The sequence below is a fragment of the Quercus suber genome, unplaced genomic scaffold (assembly GCF_002906115.3).
Source record: "Quercus suber isolate HL8 unplaced genomic scaffold, Cork oak 2.0 scaffold_232, whole genome shotgun sequence".
NCBI classification, from domain to species: Eukaryota; Viridiplantae; Streptophyta; class Magnoliopsida; order Fagales; family Fagaceae; genus Quercus; species Quercus suber.
The window spans coordinates 148,140-162,598 of NW_027069689.1; the positions used below are offsets into that span (position 1 = coordinate 148,140).

A 14,459-nucleotide genomic window follows, 5' to 3' on the forward strand; every position below is an offset into this window, starting at 1 on the left:
AATTTGAAGGCTTGTAAAATGGAGAAAAGATCTCCCTGTACGCTTTATATAGGAAGTGAAAGTAAGTGGGAATTGTCCCACTCAAAATTCCAGAAGGAAAACTCAGTCGTTGGATCTGCACCCCACCGTTGGATTTAGGGGAACAAGGCGCCACCTGGAGCCATAAATGACAATTCACAAACCCCAAAGCATCAGAAGTAGTTATAAAGCGTGGAAAATGGTGCTCTCGCACGTGTAAGCCGGAGAAATAAATGGATTTATCTCTTTAAGATCAAAACCCCACTTTTTCTCCTCGGACGAGAGGGAAAACTGGAGTTTTAAGGGGCTATTGTAGGGATAAAGGCCCAAAAATTCATATTTGGGTCTTGGGCCTCATCCAAAGGCATTAGTATGTCCGAAGAGAGACGAATAGAGTTGAGAAATTCTAGTTTAAAGTCTCACGAGTAAGAAATGAATAGAAGGTGGTCCGAGGAGCAACTCTTCCTCGGCTATGGTTGATACGCCTCAAGCCTGAATTCCTGCTGTAAGAATACCTTCATAGAAGCCTTAGTGATGGAAGCATGCCTCGGAGACACACAAGAATGAGGGGGAGTCGAAAATATCTAAGGAAAAGCTGTTGCCGCCGCATTAAATGCATTGCAGTTGCTTTTCTGGCTGTATTTATGTAGTGAAGACCATTGAACAATGTTTCCTTGGTCACCGCAACTCACAGAGGGGCCAGAGGAGATGTCTGATGAACAAGTACTCAAGTAGCAATCCAAATTATTGACAAGTGTAGGGAAAGAATTGCCTAAGAGGGACTATATAATAAAGAAACCCCTCTATATAAAAGGGGAAGGAGGGAGGAAATTGCAGCAACCAGAACTATGCTTGTAATTAGTTTCATTGATCTATGCATATATTTGCCTCCTCGGCAATACGTTGACACCATTTTACATAATTTTTTCTTGCATGATCGTCTTTCAAACATTTCCTAGTTGTTGTTAGTTTCTCTGAGGCCTAGTTCTTGGATCCACTCTCTACAAATTTATTGTGCTGGGCTCATTAACCCATAATCCCATACATATTGGGCTTGGGTTGCAAACCGTGCCCTTACAAAACTAATAAGAACTTAACACCTAGGATTTGTTGAGAAAATATTGTGAATCTAGCACGTCTAAAAAAAAAGAACAATATACAAAAAATTTCATAACATTTTTCGCAACAGTTAAATTGGCAAACTTTTACTAGTTCTAATCTAGGTACACCACTATCCATTAATGTCACTTTTTTACTCACCACTATCAATCTGCCACACTAACAAGTGTAAAAAAAGTTGTCAAATTTTTTTGTATCTATAGATTTTCTAAAAACAAAAATCTAAACTTTATTAATGTAAGCAAGCTAAATCAACTTGTAAAACAGACTGTATGGGTGGTGGAACATCCTCCATCCACACAAAAAACTTTGGGATGCTTAATACATACTATGAGCTACAGCATTGCCATCTCTTTTTGTATGAAAATATAGCAATTGTTCAAAATTTTGGGATAACATTCTCACATCCTCAAGTAGCAAAGCCGTAAGTGTTAAGGACTGATCATTCTCCCTCAAGGCTTGTATCACTTCCATTGAGTCTCCCTCCAAAACAACACATCGAAAGCCAAGATCTGTTATGAAGGACAAGGCTGTAGCTGCTGCCAATGACTCGACCTCCGTTGCCTTGTATGGTTGGTGCATTATCTTGCGCATGAAGCTAAAACCAAGCCCGTAGCATCCCTGACCACTAGGCCTACACCTGCTTTCTTTTCTTTTGAATAAATGGCACCATTGAAGTTAATCTTAACCACATCCACTGTAGGAGGCAGCCAGCGATGGTGAGATATTAGCCCACTTCGCCACACCTGAGTCTCCGTCCCCTGTCTCTTCATATGGAAGTCGTTCAAGCTAGTTTTTGATGCAGTAGCTACTTGGTGAAGAGCAATAGTAGGAGATTGTAGATGAACCTAGTTCCTTTGGTTCCAAACTGTCCATGTCGTGACTACAAAATGATCTAGCTGCCTGCCCTCTAAGATTATCCACGAGACCAGGTCTTTGAAGTTCGCAAAACCGACTGAATTTCGAAAATTCCATAATGCTTGGTCTGCCCAGATAATATCAAGCTCAATGCATAACCACAAAGCATGGAGTGGGTCTTCAGTTTCAGCTCGGCATCATTCACAGATTGAGTTCGCAATAACAGTTCTTCTCATCAAAGCATGTTTCGTTGGCATGGCATTGCGATAGGCCCTCCATATAAAATTCTTTACCTCTTATGGCACTTGCATCGACCAAATGGCATTCCAAACATGCTTATCTCTAAGCAGTGGAACCTGGTTTGTGACCTCCATTTCAACTTCTTCTTTGAGGAAATGGTAACCCGATTTGTAGCTATACACTCCATTGTTTGTGTAAGGCCAGAAGAGCACATCCTCTGCTTTTGCTCGACTTAGTGGTATTGCCTTGATTAATTCTGCATCTTCAACCACAAATAATCCATCCACCAAATCTGCCTTCCATTGCCTTGTGGTTTTATCAATTATACAGGATACTATGAAATTTGCATAGTCGTCTATGTGGCAGATGGGAAATAACCACCTGTGTTGCCATCTCTCCATTTCTAACCCTCCATCTTGCTCTTCTTTGAATAATGTCCCTTCCTCTAAGAATACTCTTCCAAGCATAGGATCCCATTCTTGAGTCGACAGCATCCATAATTGTAGTGTTTGGGAAAAAAGGGGCCTTAAACACCTTATAAAATAGAGATGTTTTGTTGTGCAAAAGTCGCCAGGCTTGCTTTGCTACTAAAGAGTTATTGAACATTGCTAGATCTCTAAAACACATTCCACCCACCATTTTGGAGTTTGTCATTTTTTCCTACTTAACCCAATGAGTCTTTCTTCGGTCACCTCATTGTCCCCACCAAATTTTTTTAATTAAGGCTTCAATTTCATTGCACAAACCAATGGGTAATTTAGAACAACCCATAGAGTAGGTGGTGGTAGCTTGTATAATTGACTTTAGTAACACTTCCCTTCCTGCTTGAAAGAGTAATTTGCCTTCCCATCCTTGTAACTTTCTCCATATTTTCTCTTTGATATAATTGAAGCTTGCTTTTTTCCCCTTACCAACAAAAGAAGGAAGACCCAAGTACCTCTCTTATGCATAATTTTCAGAATGCCAAGAGCCACCTTGATATCATGCTTTGCTTCTATTGGAGTGCAGTGCTAAAGAATAATGCAGATTTGCTTCTATTGACTTTCTGCCCCGATGCCTCCTCATACATATTCAAAATTCCCAACACCTTGCCACATTCTTTCATGGTTGCCCTACAAAAGAGAAGACTATCATCTGCAAAAAGTAGATGGGTTAGTTTAGGTCCTCTCCTACAAAGTGAAAAATCATGTATTTCTCCATTATTTTCGGCTCTCTTGATTAACCCATTTAGGCCTTTAGTACAAAGCAAGAAAAGAAAAAGTGATAGTGGGTCACCTTGTCTAATCCCATGAGTAGGCTGAATCATACCACAAGGCTCTCCATTCACTAACACCGAATATTAAACTGTTTTTACACACCCCATAATCAAATGGATCCACCTCTCATTAAAATCCATTTGTCTCATCAATCTTTCTAGGAAATCCCAATCTCCCCTATCATAAATCTTACTCATATCCAATTTTATTGCCATAAAACCATGAGTTATAGACTTATAATTTTGCAAACTATGAAGGGTCTTAAAAGCCACAAGGACATTATCAGAAATTAATCTATCATTTGAAAAAGCTGATTGGTGTTTAGTGATAATGGATGGTAGTAGTTTTTTCAAACAGTTGGCTAGGACTTTGGAGTAGATTTTGTACAGCACATTACAAAGACTAATTGGGTGGAATTGGTGAGCCATATTCGGGCTTATTTGTTTTAGGTATGAGAGTGATAAAAACGTGATTTAGTGAGGTAGGTAAGGTACCTGAATTCAGCCATGCCAAAATGGAGGTAGTGACATCCTGCCTTATTGTGCCCCAAAAAATGCTGGTAGAAAAGTGGTGCCATTTGGTGTAATGCATCCTCCACTTCTTTTGCATTAAACTCTTGGCTTAGTGCGTCATTCATCTCATCATCAATAATAGGGGGCACACATGATAAAGCATTTTAGGGCATAATATGCTTAGTTGAGGTAAATAGGTTCTTGTACTAATTTACCAAAAATGTAGATATATCAAACGATTGGTCTCTCCATCTGTCATCTTCATCTTTAATTCCCTCAATCACATTTTTCCTTATATCTCCTTGTAGCACAACTATGAAAATATTTGGTATTCTGATCTCCTTAACTCGCCCATAGCACACCATTGAGCCTACATAATGGCTTCTCTCTCCAACAACACCTCAATCTCCCTCTTAATTTGCCTAATCCGAAAGTTGTTGCCACTAGTCATGGCTTCAATTTCGGCCTTAGCTAGATTCTTCTTCAAGAGGTCCAATTCCCTTCTCACATTACCAAAAACATTTTTTTCCCACCAACTCAAGTATTTCCCACATTTTTCTATTTTAGCCAAAATAGCTTCCTTAGACTTGAAATCACCAACATTGGTCCATGCTGCCTGAAACACTTCCTCACACCTCGTGTTTGACAGCCACATCTCCTCAAATCGAAATAATTTTTTTCCGAGTAAGAGGATAAATGCCTGAGAAAACAATATGGATAGGATTATGATATGATGAATCGCATCTCAAGTACACCTTCGTTCCTGGAAAATTCAGAAACCAACTATTAGTAGCCAAACATTTATCAAGTCGTTCCCATATTGAATTACCATTTTTGAAGTGCCTACTCCAAGTATATTTTGGACCTTCAAAACCCAAATCCATAAAGCCACACTCATCAATCACATCTCTAAACTGTTGCATCTGGTTATGGGATTGAGTCGCTCGTCCCAATTTCTCATCGTATCTAACAATTTCAGTAAAATCACCACAACATAGCCATGGCCTCTCCGGTCTTGAATTCAAACTCCTAAGTTTATCCCATGCTTCATTTCGTCTTGCTATATTAGGTTTGCCATAGAAATCCGTTAGATGCCATTCACTTTCCAAACCTTTTTCAATAACAGCATCAATAAAATTTTTGTTTGACCCTTCTATAGTCAAATTGATCAATGATCTCCAATAAAGAACCAGACCACCATTGCGCCCCACCTTAGGGACCACCCATCGATGGCCAAAATTAATACTATTCTGAATGAACTCTATCCTTGCTTCGTCTGTAAGTGTCTCGACTAAAAACACTACAGCAGGATCTTTTGCCTGAATCAATTCCATGAGCTCTCTTCCTGTATGCAGGTTCCTAAGCCCGCGACAGTTCCATGCTAGGCAACTCATTGCTGTTAGTGGGGCTAACTACCAGCCGCCACCAATAAAGAATTTGTTTGATCATCAACACAAGAACCTTGAAGATGTTGGGAAGGAAACTCAAGTTGATACTCAGATTCACCAGCAATTCTTTTTTGACCTAAAATTTTCTGCATTTGAATTGAACCACTTGGAAAATTTGATCTATTTTTGGAAAACTTGAACACGTGACTTTGTAAGTTGCAGAATAGAGTCACTTAATATTGGACGTGAGTTAAGAGTCCATGAAGACCTCTGTTGCCGAGTTACACTCCTTTTCCTTACATAATTCTTCATCAATATCTTTTAGCACCGTTTCAAAATCATCAGGACTCTTAAATTCCACTACAATCACGTCGTGAGTTGGATATGATAGAGTTTTTTTGTTTTAGCTGAAATATTAATTCCAAAAATACCGTTACACATTGATGGGGAATTAACTTGGTTCACGTAACGTTCATCTTCATTGCGTGTTTGCTCCAACCTTGTTCCTTCCCCTTGCTGCAGCGGCTGGCCTGAGTTTTGGCTTGCTGAGGTGGTAGAGCTTGCCTTCTTTCTCTCAACATAATACCCGAGAATGGTGATCACACTCCTCTTAGATGGGACAAACAGTGGTGCTCTCAGATGAGGGCCGAACTCCCTCTGTTCAGTTTTCAAAGTCCCTTTGCTCTCAATCTAGATATTGCAATCCCTGTCATCATGAGTCAGCTGCCCACACCAATAACAGATATTGGGCAGTCTTTTGTATTTGAATGAGACCCATATTTCTTTTCCATCATTTAGTGATATGAGGCGACCATGGCACAATGGCAGAGATAGATCAATGGAAAACTGGATTCTTATAAAATTACCAACATCAAACAATCTTGTCTCCGTTGGTCTAGTCACCTTACCTATGACTTCACAGATTTTAATTCCCGTCTCCAAGGTCATATACTTAAATGGAAGTCCATGAACTTGCACCTAGAGGGTCGTCCTCTCAAAACTGATTTCATGTAGAGGTTTATGACCTTCATATCGCTGCATAACTACTAGGTGCTTATTAAAGCTCCATGGTTCACTGTTGAGAATTCTGTCCACATCCTCCTTGTTTTCAAACATGAATAGAATTTTATGGTCGCCAAACTTCTGGATTTTGAATCCATTCCTTGCTCTCCACAGGGGTGTGAATGTTCTAGCTATGACCTCCACGTTGATAGCTCTTCTTGTCAAAAATTTCGCAGCAATTGAAAACTTCGTAACACTTTCATCGTGTGTGAGACTACACCTCGGCCCTTCTCTCACGGAGAGGGTAAGCTAGTTCCAAGAATGAGCCAAATCGTCCATAGTCACTTATACCTTAACTGTTTCCCAATCCCCTGAAAGAGAACCCAACAATCCTAGGAATAGTCTTACTATTCTGAGGGAACTATCCACACCTTCACTGAAGGGACAACCACTTCTACAATGTCAAAGAAATTAGACAGAGAGCACTAACTCCTTAGACAGGGAGAAACCACTCTTTTCTATTGTCATAAAGTTGAGGTAGGTCGTGATTCATGTTAATTATTAATTTTGCAGTTAAAACAAGATAATAAAGTATAATTAATTTTTTTTAAAGTCTTATTTAAATATATAAAAGGGTTCAATTCAAATTTTGCTGGCATTCAAGTTGCTCATGGGAATAGATTAAAGAAAAAAGGGCAAAAATATACTTTTGGTCCCTACATTTTGGGTCGATTCTCATTTTGGTCCCTAATTTGATTTTTGCTATTATTATAGTTCCTAAAAACAGAAAATCAATTTTATTTTGGTCTCTGCTGTTAACCTACTAACAGAAAATTCATATGTGGTAGACACAGTACTCTGTTGGCACATTAAATGCTGACGTGGCTATTAAAATAAAAAAAAAAAATTTAGTTGGCATTTTTTAAATGACATGTCAACATTTTAATTTTTTTTTTAAAAGCCATGTCTGAAAATTTAAACAAAAAATAATTTAAATTAAAAAAAACCTTAAATCTAATTTAATTAAAAATTTTAATTTAAAAAAAATTCTTAATGTTCTTCATGTTCTTTAACTTGTTCTTCATTTTACAATTTGTTTTTCATGTTCTTCCCAGATCAAACCCATCGCAAGAACACAAACCCAGCAATCCAAGGACTTAAACCTAGATCACAAGAACATAAATGAAAACAAGAAGAAAAAATTAAATTAAATACTAACAGGAAGAATGAAGAACAATGAACCTAATCTAATTGTCAAACCCAAATTCATCACAATCACCCAGCACCATCAACACAACCCAATCGCCAAAATTCATCAAACCTCAGAGAAAACCCAAATTCAACACCTCAAAGATCATCAAACCCAGCAACATCAAATTTACAACAAACCTCAGAGAAAATCCAAATTCAACACCTCAAAGATCATCAAACCCAACACCATCAGATCTTCAACAAACCTCAGAGAAAACTTAATCCAATAAACCCAAGCCAAAATCACCAACGGATTGAGACAGAGGCCGAGATTGAGGTAGAGTTGACCGATTTCGCAATTTGGAACAGCTATGGGATTGGGATGTCGAGCTTGTTAGTGAGGGATTGGGAGGCAGGGTTGACCGATTTCCCCTTAATCTGCTCCAAACCACTGATCCGCTCTAAACCACCGCCAGCCTCATCTCTCTCTCTCTCTTTTGTTTTAAAATGTTGACGTCATTTAAAAAATGCAAACTAAAATATTTTATTATTATTTTAATGGTCATGTCAGCATTTGATGTGCTAACAGGGCACTCCATCTATAACGTAAGAGTTTTTTTGTTAATGAGTTGACAATAAGAACCAAAATAAAATTAATTTTCTATTTTTAATAATTAAAATAATAATAAAATCAAATTAGGGACCAAAATAAAAATCGTCCACCTTCTTTCACAAAAAAGCCTACAACACAAAACCATGGCCATAATTATTCTCTCTTCGCTATCCTACGGCTACAGGATCTATATGTAACTATTGATACAGTACTCGAAAAGAAAATATCTATAACAACGGTACTCTAGGCTCCATCCACCTTGTTCCTTCATTGATACATACACTTTTGTCCTTATATATGACCAAAATGGTCAAATTCTTAGAGAAGCCATACACATAGAGTACACAAACTTCTTATTCACCCTATCGGCTTTGTCCTAACAGAAACTTGGTCGACCAAAGTGACACTAGGAGAGAAAAATAAGGGGTTGTGGTGTTAGCTTGCATGAAATCCCATGGGCTAAATTGGGTTTTATTTAGAAAACCTTGGGTCGGGCCCATTCCTTTACCTCTCCAACCCAAAAAATCAAGCCCAGCCTCACTTTAAACTCATCACCCAGCTTAATTAATAACTAAGTCTACCCATTTGTCTTAAGATCCAAGCCGAACCCACCATCTCAATTCTCAACCCACACAAGCCCCAGCATACTCAACCCGTGAGCCTAACAAAAAGCTGAAGCCTAATGATCCATCAGCTTGACCCATTTCAACCTAAGCCCATACCCAAACCCAAATCTAATTTTGATATTTACCAAACTGCCACTCTTTTGCTCAAATTACAATCTTGTCCACTACACTGATAATCACACAAATGCCCATCAATCTTTACCAAATTATCTAAATACCCCCCAAAACTTTACCAAAACACCCTATAATTCTAACAAATTACCCAAACACCCAATAACTTTATCAAATATCCAAAATTACTGGAATGCCTCAAACACATAAAATTACTAAAATACTTCTAAAACACCGAATTGACCACAAATTTCCTATGAATGACCAAAATATCTTCCAAGGCCTTGAGAAATGTCTCGGGACCCTCAAAATAGCTCATGGAAGTTAAATCAAAGGTGCACATCCTAGAATTGCAGCACTCCTCTTCAAGACTGAAGTAAGCCTGATAATAATCACTAGCCTCAAGTATGGATTGTTCAATATGCTTCCATTAGAACACAGCCCCTTGAGCCCATTCAAACTCTAGACCCCAAACAGAATTCCCACAATTTAATTTCCATTTTTTTTAGAAGGAATTTAAATTCCAAATTGATAAGAAAATGATGTTGCAAAGTTGATCCCACCATATTTTATCTCGTTCATTTAATATTAATCAGTTAACAATTGTCATATCTTATGAATTGCTAGAACAGAGGGATAACTAAAATTTGGTAACCGCTATAAATCAAATGTTGGGAGTTCCTAACACCTCTCTCACATATAAATGATACTAGCCTCATCACACACGATGAGACTTTTTATTTTTTATTTTTTAGGTTTATATGTTTTACTCATGGTAGTTTTATTTTATTTTTTATTTTAATAAGAAGTTGTATTAGTGATAAAAAAAAATGGTACACTTGTGGAAAAAAAGCAGTTTTATAAAAAAAACAGTTTAGTGATTAAAAAAAATGGCACGTTTGTGGAAAAAAAGTAAATTTTTATTTTTCAAAAAGAAGAAGTTGTATTAGTACTTGACAACTAACGTGAGAGAGAAATGTGGAGGTAGGAGAAAAAACTTTTTATTTATTTAGTTTTAATTTACCTAAAAATTGGGAGTTTTTAAATTACTAATTTTACATATTTAACCCTATGATTTAAGCCTTAAAAATGGATGAATTTGAGGGTATTTTGGACATCTAAATTGAGGATCCCAAACAGAAGAAACCTCTTAAATAGTAGTATAGATAACGAGAAATGATATGTCTACAACATTTTTACAACAAATCCTAATTGACAAGTTGTTACTGGTTGTTATTATTGGGGCAAAAAAGTAATCTTAGTGTTAGTTTCAAATTTGAACCAATAACAACTAACCACCTATGCTGATTTGTTGTAAAAATGTTGTAAAATTGTTGTAGACATAGCATCTCTCATAGATAAACCCATGCTTACTTCAATTTGTTCCCAAATGTTTACATGCTAGCTTTAGAATATGAGGCCTCACAAGCTAAGATTGGTTATAAAATCAATTAGACGTTAGATGGCTAATCGCGCTTATAAAATCCTATAATTGATGTCAATTCCACAAACTCATTCAAATCAGAGAACCCCCGCTAGGTTTACATTGAGCTCTGGTGTTTCATCCAACCTGACTTGTGTGTTTAAAGATTCTGTGTGTGTCAAGCTAATATCTTTTCATTCTTGAAGAAGCAAGATCCTATCATAATTTATCTTTATTATTTGGTCATGAGTGTCTAACATTATATTCTCAATTCAATCCAAAACGTTCAATTTTCAAACACTCTACTACAAATCCAAAGGTTAGGGCTAAACCCCAAGCTCATGTTTTCACATATGGATGTAAAGTTCGAGACATATGCTTTCAATTGGATGTGGATAATTTCTCAGGAAAAAAAAAATGGATATGGATAATTAGCTCATAATTGGGACCTGTTGATTCAGGTCCAGCCATAGCAATCTTTGACGATGCCGATGCAATATTTAACAGCCAATCATTTGCTAGATAAAGATTGTGGTGCTTTCTATCTGTAGGCTTTTTGAGACATGGAATCTCAGATTGTAAAGCAATGTGGTCACAACATTCGCTCTTCGGATCAATCATTGATCAACAATGAAAATTATAGAAGAGACTATATATATATCGTTTCCTTTTAGACAATTTATGGATATCCCACGTGCACGCCCACATACTAGAACTACGAAAGGTAAGTCAATTCATGTCCCATTTGGACAAATGTCATTGCTCACTTGGCTCTTGATAAACTGTTACGGTCCGATTCACGTGAATTTTCTCTCTAATGGGACCTCTAAATTATGACGGCAATCAGAGAACGACTGGACCAACTTGGTCATTTCCCTTTGATTGGATGAGAGAGAGAGCTTTAGGTTTTATGCTGTGCCTCTCCAAGATATATGGACCATAAAATCCCTGGGAAAAGCGAAAAGGGAAATCATAGATTTTAAATGTAATCAACACCTTTAATAAGTGCTTATTAGAGAGAAAAGTTCTTATGGGGCCTTATTGTTTGTTTTATTTTCCTTATTCTAGATAATATTTTTAATTAAGGGTTTTACTAACCTATTGCATTTAGGACATGTAGTAAACCATTTTAGGAAACCTTTTTATAGGAAAGTGAAAAAAATGACTAACTTTCTAAACAAATTTTTTTTTTTTTAATTTTTCATAAAAAGCTTCTTAAAATGAATGATTAATTAGTGTATGCTCCATGTACATATATTAACAGGACCCTTCTTTTTAATAAGAACTTATAGTGTTTTGGTGTAATAGACTGGACACAATACTTGAATGTAATCAAATTTAGTTATTTAATATATGCTATGTGTCCAATGCATTAGAGCACAAACACTGGACACAAGGCAAATCGACGAGCACATGCAAAAGCTTAAGTTATATCTTCTTTTTCTTTTCTTCTTTTGGTAAATCAAGTTGTACCTTGTAGGATAGTGAAAAGCATCAACTAGCTAGTATAGATTACTGTTAAATCAATGGTTAGACATCAGATGGGCATCTGTGAAATATTTTTCATCTATCAGTGGGAATTTCTCCAAAAAGACCGCTTTTAGACACTGCCATCATTTCCTCTTATTTTCTTGCTCACTAGTGATATTCAAGTGGGTAGTATTTTGGAACCTGGCTTTTTAGCCCACGGAGGCAAGGACGAACCAACCCTCTCCCCCATCTGAACCTTTTACAAAATTCAACACAGGAGTAAGCAATAATATATCATTCCATCATACTGATTATGAACTTTTAAATCATTTGTTGCTGAGTTGCCAATTTTCTCTTCATTAGCAACACACACCAATTTTAGTAGGCTAACATGGCACAAACATGGTCATGATGCTAGCAACTTTTTTACATAGAGATTAAGGCTGTCTACGGGTCGGTTCGGATTGGGTTTGGGTTGACCCGCAACCGACCTGATTGAATTGGGTGTATGAAAACTGGACTCGCGGCCGATTGAATATTCGGGTTGGACCCAATATCTTGGGTCATTGGTTGATTGAGTCAGAGCTGTCTGGTGATCTCAAGTTTAAAGATCAACCAAAAAAAAAAAAAAAAAAAAAATAAAACCCAAACCTAAAGAACACAGTTCAGAAGTCACAACCACAATCCAAAACTAGACAAATCAAATGAAACAAATAAAACCAAAAATACCACAAACCCAAATCTCATCTGAGATTGAAACCAAATAGCACCAAAAACACCACAAACCCAGAGCTAAGACTGAAATAGAGAGAGAAAGAAGAGACCCATATTTGAGATTAAAACCAAATATATAGCACCAAAAACACCACAAAGCCAAAATCTAAGACTAAAAGAAAGAGAGAGAAAGAGCAGACCCAAAGCTAAGACTAAAAGAAAGAGGAGAAAAGACAACCGGCATCGCCACCACTCCCTCCTCCCACCATCACTGCATCCATCACAATATTAGTACAATATCCACCCATCAGATTTTCACAAGATCAAAGAAAATTAGAGGAAGCTTTACTTCAAGGGAGTGGGTTTGAGAAAAACTTAACCCATGATAGTGGCAATAGGGCAAACTTGGCTATGGCAGTAGCAAGGCAGAGGCTAGGGTTAGGGGTTTGAGAGAGAGAGAGAGAGATCAAAAAGACAGATTGAAGAAAGAGAGATGGTGTTCGGGTATTAAGCATAAAAATGGTAGAGAGAACAAAAATCTTTCCTTTTAAATTTTATGAGTGGTCGGGTCGGTTTTTATGGGTTTAAAATTTCTTAATCCGCTACTTGAACGGAAGTTTCAGTTTTTAACAGCACATGACTTGAATCCGCCAACCATACTATTTAGACCCGCACATTGGGCTTCGGGTTAAGCAGATCAAGTTAGTTTGGTCGGGCTAATTGACTCACTAGACAACCCTAGAAATGTTGCATAACTTTTTTTTTCCACTTCTTTCATTAATATGATGCTAGCAACCTTTTTACATAGAGATATTATTTCACTTCTTTCATTAAATGAGCATGTAGGTTTTTCCTGAAAGTTTATTTATATATTTGTTGAAAATTAAAGTATAAATTAATGTCCATATATAATAAATGTGAGGTTTTAAAAGGTGGTACATTAACAAATATAAGTTAAAAAAAAAAAATTGTTGCAACAAATACTAAGCAAAATAAAGAAAACAAATTCGTCAAGCTGATGTGAAGTTTTCACAATGACATGCATTAATATTATTACCATATATATATATATATATATACATACACACACATATAACGAGGCCACTCCCATGAACTTACAAAGACAAGCTTCACATATATAATTAGCTTACAGCTGAGACACCATTTTCAACCTTATTGTAGTACACCAAAGCTAAGAAGCCAAATTGGCCTGCATGACACACCATTCCTGAATTCTAGGACAAAATACAGGAACCACAAGCAAACTACTAATTCATATATAAATCAACAACTAATAAGAGATAGTGAGAGCTACATATCTCGGACATGGAAGGTATTGGGACATTTAACGGCAATATCGAACATTTGAACCGAACCGAACCTTGCGAAGTCCCTAGGGAGAGAAATTAGGTCGATGGTGGGAGGCTTATGGAATTGCAAGAAGTCAGGGTCACCTCCATTATACCTTTCCCACCCAAATGCTTCAAGATTTGCTCAAGGGAGCTGTAAGATGATACTATTTTCCCAGTTGCTAAGTGCACCAAAGCCTTTTTCCCCTGATGATTTTCAAGGTTAATTACTCCATTTGGTCGGAAAACCCAAACCCCAGCCATTTTCTTAGTTGCTTTTGTAGTTTTAAGATTCTGGGTGTTTTGTGGGAGCTATAGATGGAGGAGAAGAAAGCTAAGAGATTGGGTTGGTGAAGTAAGGAAAGGAAGGGTGGGGTTATATATAAGTGTCATGGGGGCAAATAAAACGAGAGGAAAATACTCTTTGGGATTGGAAGTGGGCGTTTAAAGGAGGGTGATGATAGGCTTGTTTGGCTTTGGCATAGATTCTAATATTGTGGGTCCAAATGAGTTTAAATATGAGGATGGGGCTTCATGTTCCTATCTACAATATGAATTAGGGCACGGGC

The 14,459-nt window shown here is 37.2% G+C and overlaps 1 protein-coding gene across 1 annotated transcript; it reads right to left on the reverse strand.

The window, feature by feature from the left end:
• Positions 1 to 13,652: 13,652 nt before the first annotated feature.
• Positions 13,653 to 14,327, reverse strand: LOC112017396 (flowering-promoting factor 1). Its single transcript, XM_024049847.2, is given in 2 exon segments — positions 13,653 to 14,025; positions 14,028 to 14,327. Coding segments are annotated over 2 exon segments (300 nt in total). The 5' UTR covers positions 14,155 to 14,327; the 3' UTR covers positions 13,653 to 13,852.
• Between the last annotated feature and the right edge of the window lie 132 nt (positions 14,328 to 14,459).